At 50.6% G+C, this 17,830-nt stretch overlaps 1 protein-coding gene across 4 annotated transcripts; it reads right to left on the bottom strand.

The window, feature by feature from the left end:
• Positions 1-4,481: 4,481 nt before the first annotated feature.
• UNC5CL (unc-5 family C-terminal like) lies at positions 4,482-16,726 on the bottom strand. 4 transcript variants are annotated; one of them, XM_072833127.1, is made up of 9 exons: positions 16,503-16,726; positions 12,064-12,508; positions 11,247-11,547; positions 10,072-10,334; positions 9,293-9,394; positions 8,956-9,023; positions 8,050-8,150; positions 7,786-7,899; positions 4,482-6,248 (listed from the first exon to the last, which is right to left on the bottom strand). In XM_072833127.1, the coding sequence occupies exons 2-9, from the start codon at positions 12,446-12,448 to the stop codon at positions 6,032-6,034; spliced, it is 1,551 nt and encodes a 516-aa protein (XP_072689228.1). In that variant the 5' UTR covers positions 12,449-12,508; positions 16,503-16,726; the 3' UTR covers positions 4,482-6,031. The 4 variants fall into 4 exon arrangements, with proteins under 4 accessions (XP_072689228.1, XP_072689229.1, XP_072689230.1 ...); XM_072833128.1 differs by having other exon boundaries at positions 16,498-16,624; XM_072833129.1 differs by having other exon boundaries at positions 5,122-6,248; positions 8,956-9,019; positions 16,503-16,643.
• Between the last annotated feature and the right edge of the window lie 1,104 nt (positions 16,727-17,830).

Here is a 17,830-nt window from a genome sequence, read left to right as displayed (position 1 = left end):
TCTCTCAAGGGGGAATATGCCTGAGTCCTATCTGACCCGCTTGGCCCAGAAAGAAGGGAGTGGTCATAGGCAGAAAGGATAGTACAGACACATAAAGAAGGAAATCTTCCCGAAATTGAAGTTTCCCAAGAGCTCAGGTCGTGTGACTGTAAATGGTCCACGTTTGCCACCTAGCCACAGATGGCCTCATCAGCCCGAGCTCAAAAAGCCAACTTTGGGGAAGCCCCGTGGATAGATAATACAATGGGCACAAGCAAGATGTGGAGATTTTCCTGGTAGACTTCCCAAATGACCAAGGCCGTCACTGGGTCCCCTTCTCTGTCACACACCCTCCTTATGTTTGTGGGATTCCCAGCCAGGGACAGAGTGGCTGACCTCTCCCTGGCTCAGGTGTTAGGCCCTTCCTTATCCCCATCCCTACTCTCTAACCCACTAAGGAACTTTTCTACAATCCCATACTTACCCACTTCAGCATTTTCTAAATATTATTCTCGATTTTATGACTTCATCTTTCCTAGTTTGTTAGGAAAACAAATCTACTCCCACCTGGTTGATGGCTAATTTAAAGCATATTCCTGTCCTCAGGCTAATGTTTTTATGACATTATTATGACACTAACTGGCTAGTATTGATGCTAGCTTTTTATTGGTCAGGAGCCATAACATCTCTACCAAAAAGAACTTAGCATAGGCTAGAATAAGGCCAACATGAGAAAGATTACCTACAGATAAGAAAATAAATGAGGGACCACCATGATTCAAAGCACATAATAACTGGTCAAATATGTGATAAGCAGATAAACAAACATACCTGTGTAAAGCTTTAAAAAAGATGAATAAGGATGACAGTTCTCATAAAAGAGTGTTCCAGGGCTTTTGTATTTCAAACACCAATATTTTGTTTTGTTTTGTTTTTCAAATTGGGAAAGGAAAAATCAACAAAGGACCACTACCATTTTATATTTTTCCAAGTAAGGACATTTTAACAAAACTATCCTCTCCATTTCTCTTCTCTCATAAGACCCCTTTGTTACCAGCAAAGAGGAAGGGTATGATCACAGAATGAAGGAAAGTCTTTCCAGAGAAAGAATCATTGGCACATTAGATAGGGGTCTTAGTCCTACATTATAGAGTCTCTTTCTAGCAAGTTTAAGCACAAAACCATATATTATAGAGTCTAGATAGTCACTAGAAGAGCTGAAGGAACAGACTGTAAGCAGAATTTGCAGTGTTGACTCCGCACACCACACCACAGAACCAGGCCGTGGAGAAAGCTACCAGATCAGGGAGCAGCTGCCACAGCTCTTAGGTCATAGACACCTCAGCTCCTCAGAATAAGCCCCAGTCTCACGTCCCGCTCAACTCTCAACATCATTCACTGCCAAATCAAAGTCCTGCATGAGTTCAGCTGATTGGCAAAACCTAAACATGCCTGAATCTCCATCTGCCAAGGTGTCTGGGAAATGTAAGTTCAGTTTTCAGCCTCTGCAGCACAGAATAGTATGTGGGGCTATACAAGGGACTGGATAAATTCGTTCACCACTGTCGGTGAGCTCTTGCTGCATACTCACAAAGCATGGCAAGGCCTGTCCTAGACCACAGACTCGAATTTGGGCATGGAAGCCATCCTGAGGGATGTGTGTGGTCATGCTTTATTGAGAAGGTTCTAAGGTCAACAGACTCACACAGGAATCTGCTCAGAGGGTGACTCTTCTTGCGAAGAGAGTTTGCTGCCAGGAACCACAGCACTAATCACACCATAGTGGACATCTGTTGTATTCATAGCTGTCCATTGACTTTTGAGCAGCTTTTTCCCATATTTGGGAATATTTGCTTGCAATGAATCCTACCTCTCCAATATTAAAGTCAGAATCCAAATTTCCAGACTCCTTTGCAGCTAGTATTTGAGAAGTGATCTGAATTCTGACAGTCTTACGTCCCCACTTGAGATATGATTCAAAAATGGGTAGCATGAAGAAGCACTTAGCACATGGAGCTTCCATTTGTGCTGACATGAACAACCCAGAACCTCAGCCTTTGGAGGGCTGGTTCCCAGTTCAGAAGAGGCACTGTTGCTGGCAGAAGTGGCTGTGATCTCATGCTGGGTTCCTGCTACCCAGTGCTCAGTAGTAGCAGCCACAGCAATACTGGTTTCCCCCTTGGGCTGGTTCTATAGCAGAGTTTAGGGTATTGTTCCCGGACGCTTTACCTCAACCCTATTTCTCAGCCCTCCAAATGATTGTTTCACCTTCAAGATAAAATCCCCTGTCTACAGTCCTCAACCAGAGTGGATCCTGTTGTCAGCAACTGAGAAGCTACCTGATGTGCTGGGTGGGGAATACCTGACTCTGAATCCATGGCCTCTCCACTACACTGCAGAGTGAGCCTGCAGCAGAGAATCTACCTAGGCTTCATCCTCCATTTCCTTCTTGAGTCAGGTACACACAGGGAGGGGGAAAACCTGCCCTTTCTCTCAGATTTCTCCCATCCCAGGAGCTCCTACAGAACAAGAGTGCTCTTCTTCATTGAATTTTTATAAGCAACATTTTGGGCAAGACAGGTATTCAGTAAATGTTTGATGAATGAATGAGTGAATGGTTAAATTATGATATAGTTATGCCCAGGTGAATCCATAACCCAGACCTGTGCTACTCATTACAGTATCTACAAGGCACACATAGCTCCTGAAGTGTGCTTAGTGCAACTAAGGAACTGAATTTTTATTTTTTTTAAGATTTTATTTATTTATTTATTTATTTATTTATTTAGAGGGAAGGAGAGAGAGAGAGTGCTTGAGTAGAGGGAGGGGAAGAGGGAAAGGAAGAGAAAAGCATGCAGGGCTCAATCCCAGAACCCTGAGATCATGACCTGAGCCCAAATCAAAAGCCCAATATTTAAATGACTGAGCCACCCAGATGCCCTTGAATTCTCATTTTATTTCAATTGATTTAAGTTTTAACATTTATGCCTAATTTCATTTTCAAAAATTTTTAGCTTGTTTAACTTGTTACACAAGTATACTTTTTCAACCATAAATTTTATGAAAGCTAAATATTGACCGAATATTTCCAACAAAAATTTAACACATGTTCAATACAAATCAGGGTATGCTGTAATTGTAAACTATGTACCAGAGTTCAAATACTTTATGAAAAAAGAATATAAAATATGCCATTAATATTCTTAATATTGATTACATGTGGAAATTATAATACTCTGGACATATTAGTTTAAACAAAATATATTGGCTGACTTTACCTGTTCCTTTTTACATTTGTGTGTGTGTGTGTGTGTGTGTGATTATTAGAAAACACAGAATCAAATATATGGCTTTTACTACATTTCTGTTGGACACCATGAATCCGTACATTAGTGATAGCATCACTCAGCAGGCAGTTGCGGTGCTGAAGACACAGATTACCTTTGAACCCTAGAGCTTCTAACCCTACAGACCTAGGCCAACCTCCTGCTTATTCCCCTACCCGCTCTAAACGCAACAGAAGGAAGTTTAGGCAGGGGCCTACAACATGTGTAAGAGCAGAAGTCACGAGTTTGGTATTTTAGGAGGCAGGCAGGTGGCCTACCAGAAAAAGGGCCAGAGGTAGGCCACAAGCACTGACCAATGGCTCTATTCAAAAGCAATACACGAAGAAAAATTTCTGAAGTGGATGTCCCCGGGGTCACCAGTGTGACATCTCTGCTCAAGCCCATGGAATCAAAAGAAGGTCCTCAGAGAGCCTCAAACATGGCTGCTTCATTCAAGGGTGAGGAGTCTGAAGCCACGGAGGTTAGAGCTATACCAATTAGCGCTAGAGCCCAGGCTGAGCACTAAGTCTCCTAATGCCCCCTGGAACACACCAGCTCTTGGCTTTGGGAGCTGCAGATACATGCCAAGCAAGTCTGATTGAAGAAAGGAAGGATCCTTCCTCCAGGGACGGGGCAGCCTGACACTTACCCCAAGACTTCCAAGCATCTCTTTCTAGGCACTACTAGCCCATTCTGAGGAACTAGAGCAGGGGCCAGAAGGCATTCTGTCCCAGCAAGGAAAACCCTGTGATTTCTATGCACAATTCCAGAAGACCTGAAACTCTTAAAAGGACTTGTTCCAGGAGAGAGAGAGGAGCACAAAATAAAGATGCCTTGAGCTGGTGTGAAGAGCAAGGAAGAAACTGGGACCCCAGGAGAGAAAGATGCTCTTAGCAGCCCAATCCTGAGCCAAGGAAGTGCGGAAGGCCAAGAGACCAACCAGGAGGGTGGTACACAATGAAAGAGGGAGGAGGGGGAAGGGCCTCATCCTGAGGGCTCACTTCTAACAGAAAGGGAAGTGAGCCTTCCTAATTTCCCAGACAATTTTCATCCTGGATGCACAATCTACAAAATGCTTCCCTCCAACCTGCCCCCATAATTTGACCAAACAAAACCATTCATACTCACATCCAAATTTATCAATCTGAGCAAAATACGGTGAGTAACAAAGAAAGGTAATTTTCATATTTTATTATACAATATTGTTTATCACTGAAAAAAAGCTTTAATATCTTTTAATACAAAAGCAAATTGTTAGTGTTGCCAGAGAGATTGCTTGCCTGCCCTTAAAAAAAATCAACACCTGTTTGCAAACAAAAGCACTGCTAGAACTGAGTCAAATCCTTTATTCTCTTTCCAGGCTCCACCCAGCCCACTGATCTCTTTTCTGTACAGAGTCTAACACATAGTAGGCGCTGAATAAATATTTGTTGACTGAATAGCATGTTCTTTCATCCCCATCGTTTATTTCCTGACCCTTGACTGGATCTTGATTCATGGGGTAAAATCCCACCTACCCCTTCCCCTTCCTAGGGTAGCCCAGTGTCCTTTCACTGCCTTTGATACATAACATTGGTTTAGAGACATTGCCTGAGGGGACTGACGGAGGGTTTCAAAGAGTGAAGGAAACCCTTAAAGGCAGGCATGGTGACTCTAGAGAGAGAGAAAGGTGCTAAGTCAGAGCAACAGACAGACAGATTCAGGGATCCAGAGGCTACAAGAAATGGTGGCAGCAAAACAAAGTCAGAGAAACCAAAAACTCACACAGTTCCAGATAAAGAGGTAAAAAGGTTGGCCACGAATGTTAATCTTGAAATTTCTTTTCCGTTTTGATGTTTTATTACAGAGATAATGGCAGAGAGAGAGGGAGCCAAGACAAGGATGGGAAGACAGAGAGACAAAGAAGACAAGGGAGACAGGTGAACAGCCAGGCACGGCTGGCTGACCTTGAACTCTGGCCCTCCCTCACACCCACCAGGCTGGGCTCCTTAAGGCCTCAGTACCCATGCTCACTCACGGCAACCACTGGAAGTCCAGACACCATCCCCTTGTCCTCGCCCCCCTCCCCCCCAAAGATGGTTGAGCCACTCTACATGTTGGTACCCTCTCTCCAACATCCTCCATGAAGCCTTCCCACTGCTCCAGCCCACACTGGCTGCCTCCCTCTCGGCTCCTAAAACACATCTGTTCATCCCAAGCCCACATGGCCTAACCACAGGGCACTGCTGTTCTGGAGTTGGCCCTCGGCCCACAAGGGCATCTTGACTCTCACACTGGGAACTGTGAGTTTGTCAAGCTCCACACCCCATCTCCGCCAGGATTCCCTGGGATACCCAGTCCGATGCTGGGTATCACAAAGCGCTCTGTGAATCCCTGTGCCCCGGCCAATCCCCAAGGAGTGCCAACAGGGCACAGTCCGCTGGTCTGGAAAGAGCTTCTTGGAGCCTGGCCCGCCGGGCCATCTCCTGGGCTCCTGCGCCCCCTGCCGCCCAGGATGGCACCTGTTGGCAGGACCAAGCGGATGGCCAGCGCGGTCCCCACGCACCCGCACCCGGGGAGGCTGGCAACGGCCTCTGGCCTCTGGCCTCACGGTGGCCCCAGGCACCGCCGAGGGTTCCGATGAGATGGGGGGCGCGGCCAGGGCGCCTGCTGCGTTTGCCTTGTGCCCGCCCCATGCCCTGAGCGCTGCGGACAGCATCCCCACCCCAGCCCACCCCCGGGGGCGCTCAGAGCTTCTCGTCCAGCTCCAGGCCCGGATTCTCGTGCGCGCCCCCGCGGAGCGGCGCTGGGCTGCCGCTCAGGCTCAGGTAGTTCTGGATGGCCGAGGCGCAGTCCAGCCGCTCCATGACCGTCATGAGGTAGTGCAGCTCCTGCAAGCTGCCGTTCTGCTCCTCAAACAGCTCCAGGATGGCTGCGGCGGGGCTGCGTTGGCAGGACAGGAACCTGGCCGGGATGCGGGGTGGTGGGTGCTCTGGGGCCAGATCCACCCCCTCCCCGGCTCCGGCCCGCCTGCGGCTCCCACCTGCTCTCCAGGGGGCTGGAGTAGTGGGGAGGGCCCCGAACCTTGAGACCCGAGGTTGTCCTGGCTCAGCGGCTACTTCTCTCTAGACCCGGGGTTCCTCCTTTTCACCCAGGGCTCGGACTAGAGGGCCTCTAAGGGTGCTTCCAGCTCTGACCGTCTGGAATTGCTTTCTCCGGGTCCCCCACCCCAAACACACTGTCCCCTCCTCCTCCCTCTCCCCCAGGCCACCACATCCTGCCCACTGGTGAGGAAGCAGGTGTTCTAAACCATGGCTTCCCCAGAACCCTCCTCTGCTCAAAAACCTTCCAGAGTCTCTTTCCAGTACTAACCAAGCCTGTACTCCGGGTGCTAGGCTCATCCACAACTTGATGGTGCTGGGTTGTTTTTTTGTTTTTGTTTTTGTTTTTCTGCTCTTTGCTCCTAGCTCTCATCCTGAACCTTCCAGCTGTAGGCCTTTTCCTTTCCCACCTTGCACACACCACACCCACAACTAGCTGTGCTACTCCCTCCCAACAGAGTGGCTTCTCCCTACTTCCCTACCACCTCCTCCCTAACGCCCTTTCTAATTCCCACCTGTAGGTGGAAGAGACCATCCTGCAACCCCCAGTTCAGACTTCTGCTCATAGCTACCCCACCTTCTTTATTATTCTTGCTTTAGCTGTTTTGTGTCTCTGTTTTCAACTTGCTATACAACATTGCTATACATGCCTTATTGTATATATACATGTATAATATGCCTTATTATACAATAAGGCATAAAGGGCTCTGCCTTTATCTTAAGCTCTCTGTATCCCTTACTATAGTATGAGTTCCCGGATGCTGGAGCCAGGTCTCATTCATCTTGTATTCCAATGTTTAGCATAGTTTTCCAGAATATAGTGAGTACTTGATAAATGTTTAATATGTAGATGATTTTTAAATCTGCTCTGCTTTCAGCTGGGTCCAGTTCCAGCCCCATCACCTGGGTGAAGTCCTTCCTGACTACTGCACTCACAGTCTGTGTTCTGGAGCTTAGCTCAGAATTGTTCTCCTACTGATTGCTGTTGACAGAGACCATGGTTGCATTGCCCGCATTATTATTAACATTTATTGAATGAACATATGCCAGGCACTCAACTACATGCTTTATCCACATTATCTTATAGTCTGCCTTCTACCCCTCAGGGCACAGCGTGTTAAGCACTCAATATGTACCCACTGACTTACATTTTAATTGATTCATTTTTAAATATTTATTGAGTACCTACTCATGAGCCAGGCATCATTGTAGGTAGTGAGAATATAGTAATAAATAAAAGGAGCTGCTCTATTATGGGGAACAGGGTGGGGCATAGCCATTCCCTAACTTTTAAGTTGACTCCTTGTTTGTGCTATAGTCCTCAAGGTGTCCCAGGAACCCCCACCCTCACGCCAGTACCCCCACCCCGCCGTCCCATCCACAGACTTCGCCCTTCTTACCGGATTTTCATGCCACAGAGCCCCAGGTGGGAGGCCAGCCGACGCCAGTCATTGCCTGTGATGCTGTTTGGTTCCAACAACATCTGCAGCTGTTCAAAGAGCTCTGGAGGCAGCCTGGGGCCAGGGAGGTGGAGTTCTCAGAAGGGAGGATCAGAGAAACCCAGTCTGTTCAACAGGCACCATGAATGGTGTATGCGCCCTGCAGGGCACAGGGGAGGAATCACAAACATCCCTCAGCCAGCAACCCAAGCAACCCCACCTCACCTGTTGCATGGGGGTGGTTGAGAGACAGGGGGAGGCACCGCCCAGGATTCTTCCTCTGATGCCTGGAATCTGAGGATTTCCATGTACTTGGTCTCCAAGCCCTGAGCCAGGAGAGGGTCAGAAATACACTTAGGGATCATGAGACATCCCCTGAGAAGAACCATTCCTCATATCCTTCAGCCTGTCACCCAGAGCTACTCTATCAGGAGATACGGCCCTACCCCACCCAGGATCCCTTCCGCTCTGCTTCCCTGACCCCAGAACTTCCAGCTTTATGTCTGCCTACTGAGTTCTGTGGGAGTTGAGACATGAAGACTAAACAGGTGCACCCTAAGACACCAAAAGTCTGAGTGAGGTCATGGGGCAAGGAAAAGTCAGCCAAACATAGGGAATTGAACTCAGGCACATGTGTCTCCTTCCCTCCATCCTATGGTCCCTCCTTGCAGGTGACAACCTGAGAGGTACTGGCTTATTCTCCACTAAGACGCCTCCACGGTTCCCCAAAGACCCTCAACCCCTCAACTCTTTCCCCTTGGGAGGGTGGGTTTTTTAACCCCCATCCCATCTACTCAAGCCCCCCTCCCTGGTCACCCTCCACACTGAGACAGAACATCATCTCTTAGAGACAGACAGTCAGCCTAGGAAGAACCCGCTTTTCTTTGATGTCCATGTTCCTCTAAGCTAAGAATCTGGGGTTTGACTCTTTTACCCTCCTACTGGATTCATTTATGGACAAAGAGAGTCAGGGATGAAGGGTAAGTTGGAGGCCAGGTGGTCTGGAAGAATGCCATCCACCTGCTTGATTATGTGATCAGGGCCATGCTTACCGGGCACCAGACCCCTCACCCCCTTTGCCCAGGGCTCTCCCAGGCCCTGCCCTTCCTTTGCCCCTCAGCTCCAGCTCACATCCTGGAAGGTGTGCATGGTGACGATGATCTCACTGGCAAGTGCTGAGCAGTTAACGCTTTCACTGGCTACAAAGAGGAGAGGACATGGCAGATAAGAGAGGGAGAAGTCAGGGGAACCCCATAGGCAGGCTTTTGAAATCTGAAGACGTTGGGCAGTACATTCCCTCTTTCTCTCTACAAAGATCAGTTGTGGCTGATCTTTTAGAGAAGGTGTGCATGCATGCCTGACTAGATAAGGAGCTGCAGAGGGGAGGGGAGGGGAGAGCAGGAGAGAAGAGGAGTAGGGGTTGCGGAGAGGGGACAGGGCAGGAGGTGGGCTGGGTCTCCTGGACTACCTGCGTTTCTCCTGAAGCAGAAGGAACGGAAGGGGCACTTTCCGTGCCAGATGTGGAGATGGGGAACCAGCTGGCAGCTGCTCTCGTCCACGTTCTCCCAACCTGGGGAGGAGGCAGAGCAGAGGGCCTCAGAAGCGGGGTCTTCCACAAGTGTTTGAGGAGGGCTTCTCTGCGGCAGGTGTCACGCATGGTGCCGTGGGGAGGGATGAGGCGGGAGTGAAAGTGGGAGGGTGTCTAAAGTGGATGAGAGTCCTCAGGGCGCGGATAGAGACCCTGTGAACAGCCTTCTCCTACCACCACACACCTCCTCCACACACACAGCACACAGACCTTCCGCCTCCCTTCCACTCCCTCCAGGCGCAGCCATGCAGCTGTGCCCCGTCCACGAACCACACGGACGTCCTAGGCTCCATAAGCAAGTGCAGCACCCCATGCCACAGAGAAAGGAGGGCAGAGAAGACTGGGACTCCTCCTGGGACACCAGCCCCAGCCAGGTGGGACAATAAAATCCTCCCCTCCCCTCACCCCACCATACATCCACCTGTCCCCCCACAGAGGGGCCCAGGGCTAAATGGGCTACAGAGGACAGGAATGAGCAGAGCCTGGAGCTCCTGCAGGCAGCAGCAGAAGCCAGAGGTCCCCTTGAAGCTGTTGCCTGCCCAGGAGCCTCCAGAAAAAACCTGAGGTTCCCAGATTTCTCAGCAGGGGGTGGCCCAGGCCCCTCCCTCTCCTAGGGCTCCTTGCTGCCCTGCCCCCCCACCCTGGCCCACCTCCCTCACCCTCAGAGATGTACGTGAGCTTCAGGCACTGGTCCCCTCGGGCCCCTGTGAAGTCAAAGAGTTGGCAGGGCCCGCGCAGACGCCCACCGTGGGGCTGCTCATTGGCCATGGCCCACTGCAGGGCGCACGGTGTGTTGTTGAGAAAGTAGATGCGCAGCTGCAAGTGGGACTGCCCCGGCGCCAGCGGCGAGCAGAACACCGCCAGCTGCAGCCACTTGCGGGCCTCCCGGCCCCTGGGTGCCTCCAGGACACAGGTATAGAGGCTGCAGAGAGAGAGACGGTGACAGGAACTGATACAGGGGACCCTGGGACCCCAGTGTATCTGCCACTTGGCTCCTACTGCTCTAGGAGCCGGGGAGAGTAGAGTGGTCCAGGGCATGTACAGTCTGGCAGGGAGTCAGGCAAGTAGGGGGACGAAGAGTGAGTCACGTCACAGTGACCATCACATGGGGAGAAGAGCCAGCACGCACCCTCCAGCATGGGAGACAGGGAAGGTGGGCTCAGGGCCACTACGCTTCAGAGGGGTCCCAAACATGGCTGGCCCTGCTCTGCTCAGTGGGAAGGAGAGGCAGAAGGGCCTAAGATCCTAGAAAGACAGAGCTAAGGACAGGCATGAGATGGGAGGGGGCTCTTGGAGAACTAGAGGGGATAGGCTGCCCTAGACAGTCCAGGGACAGTCAGGGACAATAGAGACTGACAATTTTTTTTAAAAGATTTTATTTATTTATTTGAGGGAGAGGGAGACCACAAGCAGAGGGGAGGAACAGAGGGAGTGGTAGAAGCAGGCTCCCACTAAGCCTAATGTGGGGCTCAATCCTAGGACCGGGGACCATGACCTGAGCCGAAGGCAGACACTTAATTGACTGAGCCACCCAGGCACCTGAGACAGATAATTTTAGAAAGACAAAGGTGGGGATAGGACAGATTCTTCCAGAAAGAGGGCTGGGGTGGTAGTCATAGACCAGTAGAGAGACTACAGCAGGGTGCATAGTCTTGGACAGGGTTGGAGTGAGACAAACTGCTCTACACACTAGGCCAGTGGGACCAGGAAGGGGACTCGGGGAGAGAAGGGATTTGCAAGCCATCTGGAACAGATCAAGGGGCAGTTCCATACAGAAAGGCGAAGATGAGGCAGACTGAGAAAATGGGCAGCAAGCCCGGGTCCATGGGCCTACCTGAAGTGGGAGAGGTGGATGCGACACTCATCCCGGGAGGTGTGCGCCCCAGGCCGCCCCAGGGGCCTCCAGACCTTGGCATCGAGCAGTGTGGTGTTGCTGCTGTAGGTCCGGGCATGGCTGGGCTCCTGGGCACAGTGCTTGAATGTGAGGGTGCAGGGCTTCAGGAAGGAGGCCCCATGGGGGCCACAGGCCACCACAGGGCTCACCAGCCCCTGCGCTCGGGACAGTGATGGGGCGTCCAACAGGTCCCACACCAGGATCAGTGATACCCGCTCCTGGCGGCCCACAGCCACAGCACCTGGGGAGAACAAGAGCGGTGATGGGCCTGGCAGGCAGGTGCACCCCTACCCCAGAAGGGGCCGGAGGACATGGTGGTGGAGGTGGGACAGGAGCCCAGGAGAGAGGGTGCCTAACATGGCACACAGGGAGGTGGTGTGGAAGGAGAGAAAGACTGTAGGCTGGCTTGTGGTGTAATCCTGAGCAAGTCACCCTACTTTTTTTTTCCGGGACTGTTCCCATCCCATATGGGATTAGTGGGAATCTATAAGAGGTGCTGTTGCTTCAGACACTTTCCTGTATTGAGAATTGTCATAACACACTGTTTATTACTACCAGGCATTTTACTTCCACCTGTCAGGGAGTTGTCATAAAAATATGTAATCCATCCATCTTTAGAGTCAATAAAGTCATACTAAAAATATAAACAATTTTCAAAATTATGGAGATGTCTATGAACGATGCTCCCTGAGGTGCGATGCCCTTGTCCAACACACAGTGAACAACTAAACGCTGAGGAGGGAGAAGGTGCCCTTACCTGGTGGGATGAGCAGAGAGATGCCCATATCCTGGAGCATCAGGCAGCCGCCACGGTGATCCACCTCTCGAGCCGAGAACACCAACAGCTTGTGCATCAGCTGACGGATGACGGTCTGGCCTTGAGTGGGTGTGTGTAGCTCCTGGTAGAAGGCGGCCATCTCCGGCAGTGTGGCCGGCGGGCACCCTCGTGAGGGCTCGTCTTCTGGCAGGGGAGTGGGGTGGGCCACTGGCTCCTCCTGGCTATCCGGCTTCCAGCAGGCCCCCAGCAGCCGGCGAGGACAGTGCCATCGAAGACACTGGAGCAGAAGGAAGGCGCTCGCCACCGGGACCCCCACCACCAGGAGGAACTGGGCGGGTTGGATGGAACTCTCATGGGAGCACATCCGCCTGGACACTCGTGCTGCCAACTCCCCTGCACCCCTGTGCCAGCCAAGGCCAAGGATCTTGAGGAGGGAAGAGACAATGCCAGGTAAGCCTTTTCAGTGTCACAGAAGCCAGGACTTGGCTTCCAACTGGCTGCAATGAGGGAGCCAATTGTCCTCATTCCAGTGCATCCTCAATTAATACCTTTAATGAAACTTCACCTACCTTTGTCTTCCTCAAGAACTACCATGGCTCCCCATGGCCTAGCACCTCACATTAAACTCCCTGTGGGCAGAAAGAGCTTGGTTTTGAGGTTAGAGGATGCAAATTCAAGTGCTGCCTTGGTCACTGGCTGAGTGAGTTTGTCATATTGTGTACTGTGCCTCAGTGTCTGCATCTGTCAAAATACCCATCTTGATCTTCATAGAGAAATCTTTAAGTGGAAAAGCGAGTTACAGAGAACTAGACATCCTCTGATCTCATTAACGGAAATTCAGAACTTATACAAGTATAGATACATATTTATGTGTGTATATATGTCAATCACAGAGAAAGGTCTGGAGCAACACTATGCAGTAAATGGAGCAACACTATGCACTATAATGGAAGCCCGGGACACCGGGGTGGCTCGGTCAGTTAAGCATCAGCTAGTGATGTCATGATCACTTGACATGATTGGCTTAGGTCATGATCTCCTGAGTCTTGAGATCCAGCCCCGGGCTGAGCTCTGCGCTCAGTGGAATATCTGCTTGGGATTCTCTGCCTTCCCCTCTGCTCCTTCCCCTGCTCTCCCTCTCTCTCTTTCTCTAAAATAAGTAATAAAATCTTTAAACATATATAATTAATCGTTTAATAAAGTATTAATTATAATGTAATATGATTTATATATAAATATATAATATATAACAGATATTTCTGTATTACTATAAATAATTATTTAATTAATGATTTTAATAATATATTTTATGATTTAATAATATATTTTATGAGGGCACCTGGGTGGCTCAGTGGTTGAGCTTTGGCTCAGGTCATGATCCCGGGGTCCTGGGATTGGGCTCCCTGTGGAAAGCCTGCTTCTCCCTCTGCCTATGTCTCTGCCTCTCTCTGTGCCTCTCATGAATATATAAATAAAATCTTTAAATATATATATATATATTATGTATATAACCCAATATATTCAAAATATCGCTTTGAGAGGAAATCAATATAAAATTGCTGAGACATTTCACATTCCATTTTCATACTAAGTCTTTGAAATCCATGCATGTTTTACACTCACAGCACGTGGTAGTTGGGACCTGCTCTACTTCAAGTGCTCAGCAGCCACACATGCTAGTCTAGTCATTCCTGTCTGGGGCAAGGCAGGTCTGAGAGGCCACGCTCCAAACTATTCCCACCAGTCACTACTGAAACAGCAGAAAACTGAGAGGTATGAACTAGGACTTTTAATTTTCTTAAACCCTTTTTTCTGTCTTTGAATGTTTTCACCCCAGGCGTGTATTTTATATTAACTTCGTCATTCTTTTGAAAAGCTATCAAAAGTTAAAAAATAATTACTGCTCGGAGTGATTGTGAGGATGGCATGCCATCATGGGAAAAGCACTTGTAGATGATAGAGCACTGCCCAGATATGTTTCTTTATTTATGCCCCATCTACTGCCAGAAAGGTCAGAAGGCAGCACACAGGGACATGTGAAATAGAACAGGAGTAACAAAGTTACAGAAGGAAGCAAAAAGAGAAAGAAAACGAAAGGTGAGAGCCTCCAGGGAGGCTGGAAGGAGGCAGGGCAAAGCAGGCACTGGCTGCTTGCTCACCTGGTTACCAGCGGGGCCCTCCAATTGGGACCTGGCCCTTCCAGCAGCTTCCAGACAGTTGCCAGACCTTTCTCAGGCCTTCCAGAGTCTCCCGCCCTCATTCTACATTAATTTCCAACGCCCTACACCCCTGCCAGGCTGGGATCCTCACACCCAGCTAATTCCAGCCTCTGGCCTTTGCTCCCACTGTTCTCCCCACCTGCCTCACCTGCCCACCTGGCCCCCCTCCTGCTCAACAGCACCTCCCAGTGGCTCACCAACACTTGACACTCTCACCGGCTGCCATTCCACCCTACCGACTCTTGACTGTGCTGTCACACGTGATTTTCCCACTCAGGTGAACATTTTCCGAGCACCAGCTGTGTACCTCGCAAGTTCAGTCTTGACAAGGATGATGTCTTAGGCAGCTGTCAGGAAGCTTCGGAGGGAATATGATGCATTCCCTCTGTAGCCGAGTTCTGTGTAGTAATATCCTCTTTCAAAACCCTCAGGGTCCCCATGGCTAATCCCCTAGGCTCTGTGCTAGAGAAGCTTCTGGCATTCATTCCTCCCTACTCCCTTTGCTCATACCCTGACCGGGAGCTGAGGCCTCGCCTCAGTCCTCCAGCTCGATCCATGCTTCCTCAAGGAAACCCAAGCCCCTTTCCTTAGGTTCTCCTAGACAGGGGCAGAAACTCCTCTGTATCCTTAGGATTAAGGACTGGCGTGGGATCTCTTCCCTCACCGCCCCACCCCCGTGTCCCCATTGAAAACGTAGACAGGAAGGAAGGTTTGGCATTGATCCTTTTGCCTTAAAACGCATCTCTGCAAAATGCAGCTGCCTGCTTCAGCCAAGCCCTTTGCAGGGCACACGAGTGAAGTGGGTGAGTTGCTGCTGCCCTACATCTGGTGGGAGAGGTGACTGGAGCAACCGGCGTCCTTCATGGCGCTGGCATTCCTTTTGGTTCGTCCACATGAAAAGATAATTGGAATTATAACTGCAATGATATTGACTATCATTTATGGAGCTCTGCCCTATGCCACTGTGTTGGAGCATTCTGTGGGCCCCTCTCATTTGATCTTCCGAGTAGCCTTGTGAGCTAGGTGTTATTTTTATCTCCATTTCCCAGGTAAGGAAGCCAAGTTTTCTCCCCACTGTGGGACATATGGGAGGTTATTATGCTACATCTGAAGGCTGAGGGAAGGATGAACTGGAATGACAACCATGTTCTAGAAACACTACCTTTCTCTCCTTATCTCCCTCCCTCCATCCCCCGCCCAGGGCTCTCTTCCTTTCCACTTCTAGAGGAAGTGAAGTAGGAAGAAAAAGAAACAAAAATAAAAATATGGAAAGACTCAAAAGGCACATCTTGGGTTCCACAGTATGTGACGTCCCCCAACCCCCGCCTACAAAGGCACCCATGGCAGGGGACGTGCTAGCTAGTATGAACCACAGGAGGGACTCTGCTCTATTTCTATAGCAACAACCTTTCTGGGGCCTCCAAAGACCAGAGTCCAAATCCCCTCCACCCCACTGGGTGGCACAGCAGAATCTCCCTGCCCAGCCTCCCAACCTGAACAGCTGGCATATTATTCCCCAAGGCCCCGAGGGGCCTCGCATGAGCAACCCATTCATTAACTCTCCCCTAGCTTGGTCCCCTTCCTCCCAGGCTGATACCTCTACAAGCTGCTCGGCCCTCACTCCATCCTCCCCCTAACCCCAGGGGGAGGAAAGATGCCAAATCTACAGCAAGGCAACCAGCTAGACCTTCCCAAACCCATGCCTTCCTCTTTACTACCCATGGCTCCTGTCTGTCTTGCCCTGACCACAGATTATCTAGGTAGCCAGTCCCCAAGACAAGGGTCCTTTAGAATGCTACCATCACCTGTCCATCAGGAGTTGCCTCCTCTACCACAAAGATCTGGGTTCCTGCTGCAAAGTTCTTCTGTTCATGTCCTTTGAGGCAACTGTCAGCCCTCTTCCCACATCACTGCTTCTTACCATGCCTACTCGGGCCCTGCTAGGTCTCCTTACTGAGACACATACAAAATACCAGGATGAATGAGTCCAAACCTGGCATGGGCAGCATTCATCAGCAGAGGCTACATTTTTATAGTGCATACCACCGTCTCCCGGGTCCTCACACCCACTGGGCACTTGCCCTCTGCCATCTCCGCCTCCAGCCTGGGTAAGCTGGCCTGGCTCCTCCCCTCAGCCTGAAGTGGCTCCATTGCAATGCCCACCCCACCCCCAGCTGCCCTAGGGGGTATTCACCTTACCGTGGAGGTACTCCCAGAGGCTGCTGGCTTATCCAGGAACAGCAGTTCCTTCTGAGAGACAGAGAGGTCACCCAGACCCGGTCACCAGGCCAGCAGACAAGTGAAGGTGGGCGGGGAATCTGGGCAGGAGTGGCCCAGAGCTTCCTGGCAATGACCTGCCTCCCAGCGCCCTACAGAGGGGTGGGGGAGTCTGTCTCTGTCTATTGGCAAAGTCCAGCCAAGGCGGGGGAGTAGCTGAGGATCCCAGAAGTCCGTGAACTCACCAGTCTGGGTCTGGAAGGGAGGGGACAGAGAAAACCTGGGTACACGTGAACCCCTCCCCTGCAGTGAGTGCCCTCTGCTGGTGGGTGGCTGCCCCAGCCAGAGGCTAGAGAAAGAGCAAACAGTGGCAAGGAGGGAGCCCTAACAGGAGCTTCTCAAACTGCAGAGTGCACAGGAACCATACAAGGGGTCAGGTGAAAAGGTGGGCTCTGACCCCATGGGTCTGAGCTTGGGCGTGAGATTCTGAGTCTCTAAGAAGCTCCCGGCTGACACCAATGCCGCTGATCTAGGAGCTTAGACAATGTCTAGCTGCACCCCTTTTCTCTGCCCCCACACAGAGATGAGAGGAGGCACTGAGAGGGTTAACAACTCACAGGGTGCTGGCACCATCAGGGTGTTCCCCTATCTGCTCCCTGCCCACACTCAGAGTTGGCAGGAACCCTGTGCTTTGGGGAGAGCAGACTTTGGGCTATTTGCCAGCCTGAGTCCTTTCATAGAAATTCTGCCTCAGAAAGATAGTGCCACTGGAATGAAAGATCCCTGCAAAGATGGATTTTTCCCCCCGGCTGTTTGCTGTTGTACTCTTAGCTCCTGGTACAGCCTGGACCATAGCAAGTATTCAATAAAGACTTGTTGAATGAATGCATGGACCGGCTCCAAGAAAAGAGGCTCCTGACATTGAACCCAGGTGACTCACCTAGGGGCTGTGTACTCTCAGGTGAGTTACTCAACCCCTCTGAGCCTCCTTTCCCTTGTCTGACACATGCAGACAGTACGATCTACCACAGGAGGGAAAAGCATTGTCATTATCTGAGCTAACGACTGGAAAATGCTCGCCACAAAATGGATGCCCAGCGAGTGGTAACTGTTGTTTCCGCGGGCTGGCCTCCCACGGTGGAGGACCTTGGTGAACTCCCCAGCCCCCCAGTTATCATCTCACAGAAAATAAGTAACTGCCACCGCTTTCATCTCAGTTAATGATTGTCCAGCCTCTTGTCCCTGGCTGCAACCCCCTCCCCTCGGCTGCCTTCCCCTGGGTAGAAGCCAGAGGAGGGGATAAACACTTC

The sequence above is a fragment of the Canis lupus genome, chromosome 7 (assembly GCF_048164855.1).
Source record: "Canis lupus baileyi chromosome 7, mCanLup2.hap1, whole genome shotgun sequence".
NCBI lineage: Eukaryota > Metazoa > Chordata > Mammalia > Carnivora > Canidae > Canis > Canis lupus.
The sequence above is the reverse complement of the archived record's forward strand: the minus strand, read 5'-3'. Positions and strand labels throughout refer to the sequence as shown.

Bases quoted from the DNA above. Each gene is read 5' to 3' on its own strand.
- UNC5CL (XM_072833127.1), bottom strand. From the start codon at position 12,448: ATGTGCTCCCATGAGAGTTCCATCCAACCCGCCCAGTTCCTCCTGGTG. The intron at 7,900-8,049 runs GTGAGGTGGGGT...CCCTGGCCCCAG, and splicing joins CAACCACCCCCATGCAACAG to GCTGCCTCCAGAGCTCTTTG. The intron at 6,249-7,785 runs GTAAGAAGGGCG...CATCCCGGCCAG, and splicing joins CTCTGTGGCATGAAAATCCG to GTTCCTGTCCTGCCAACGCA.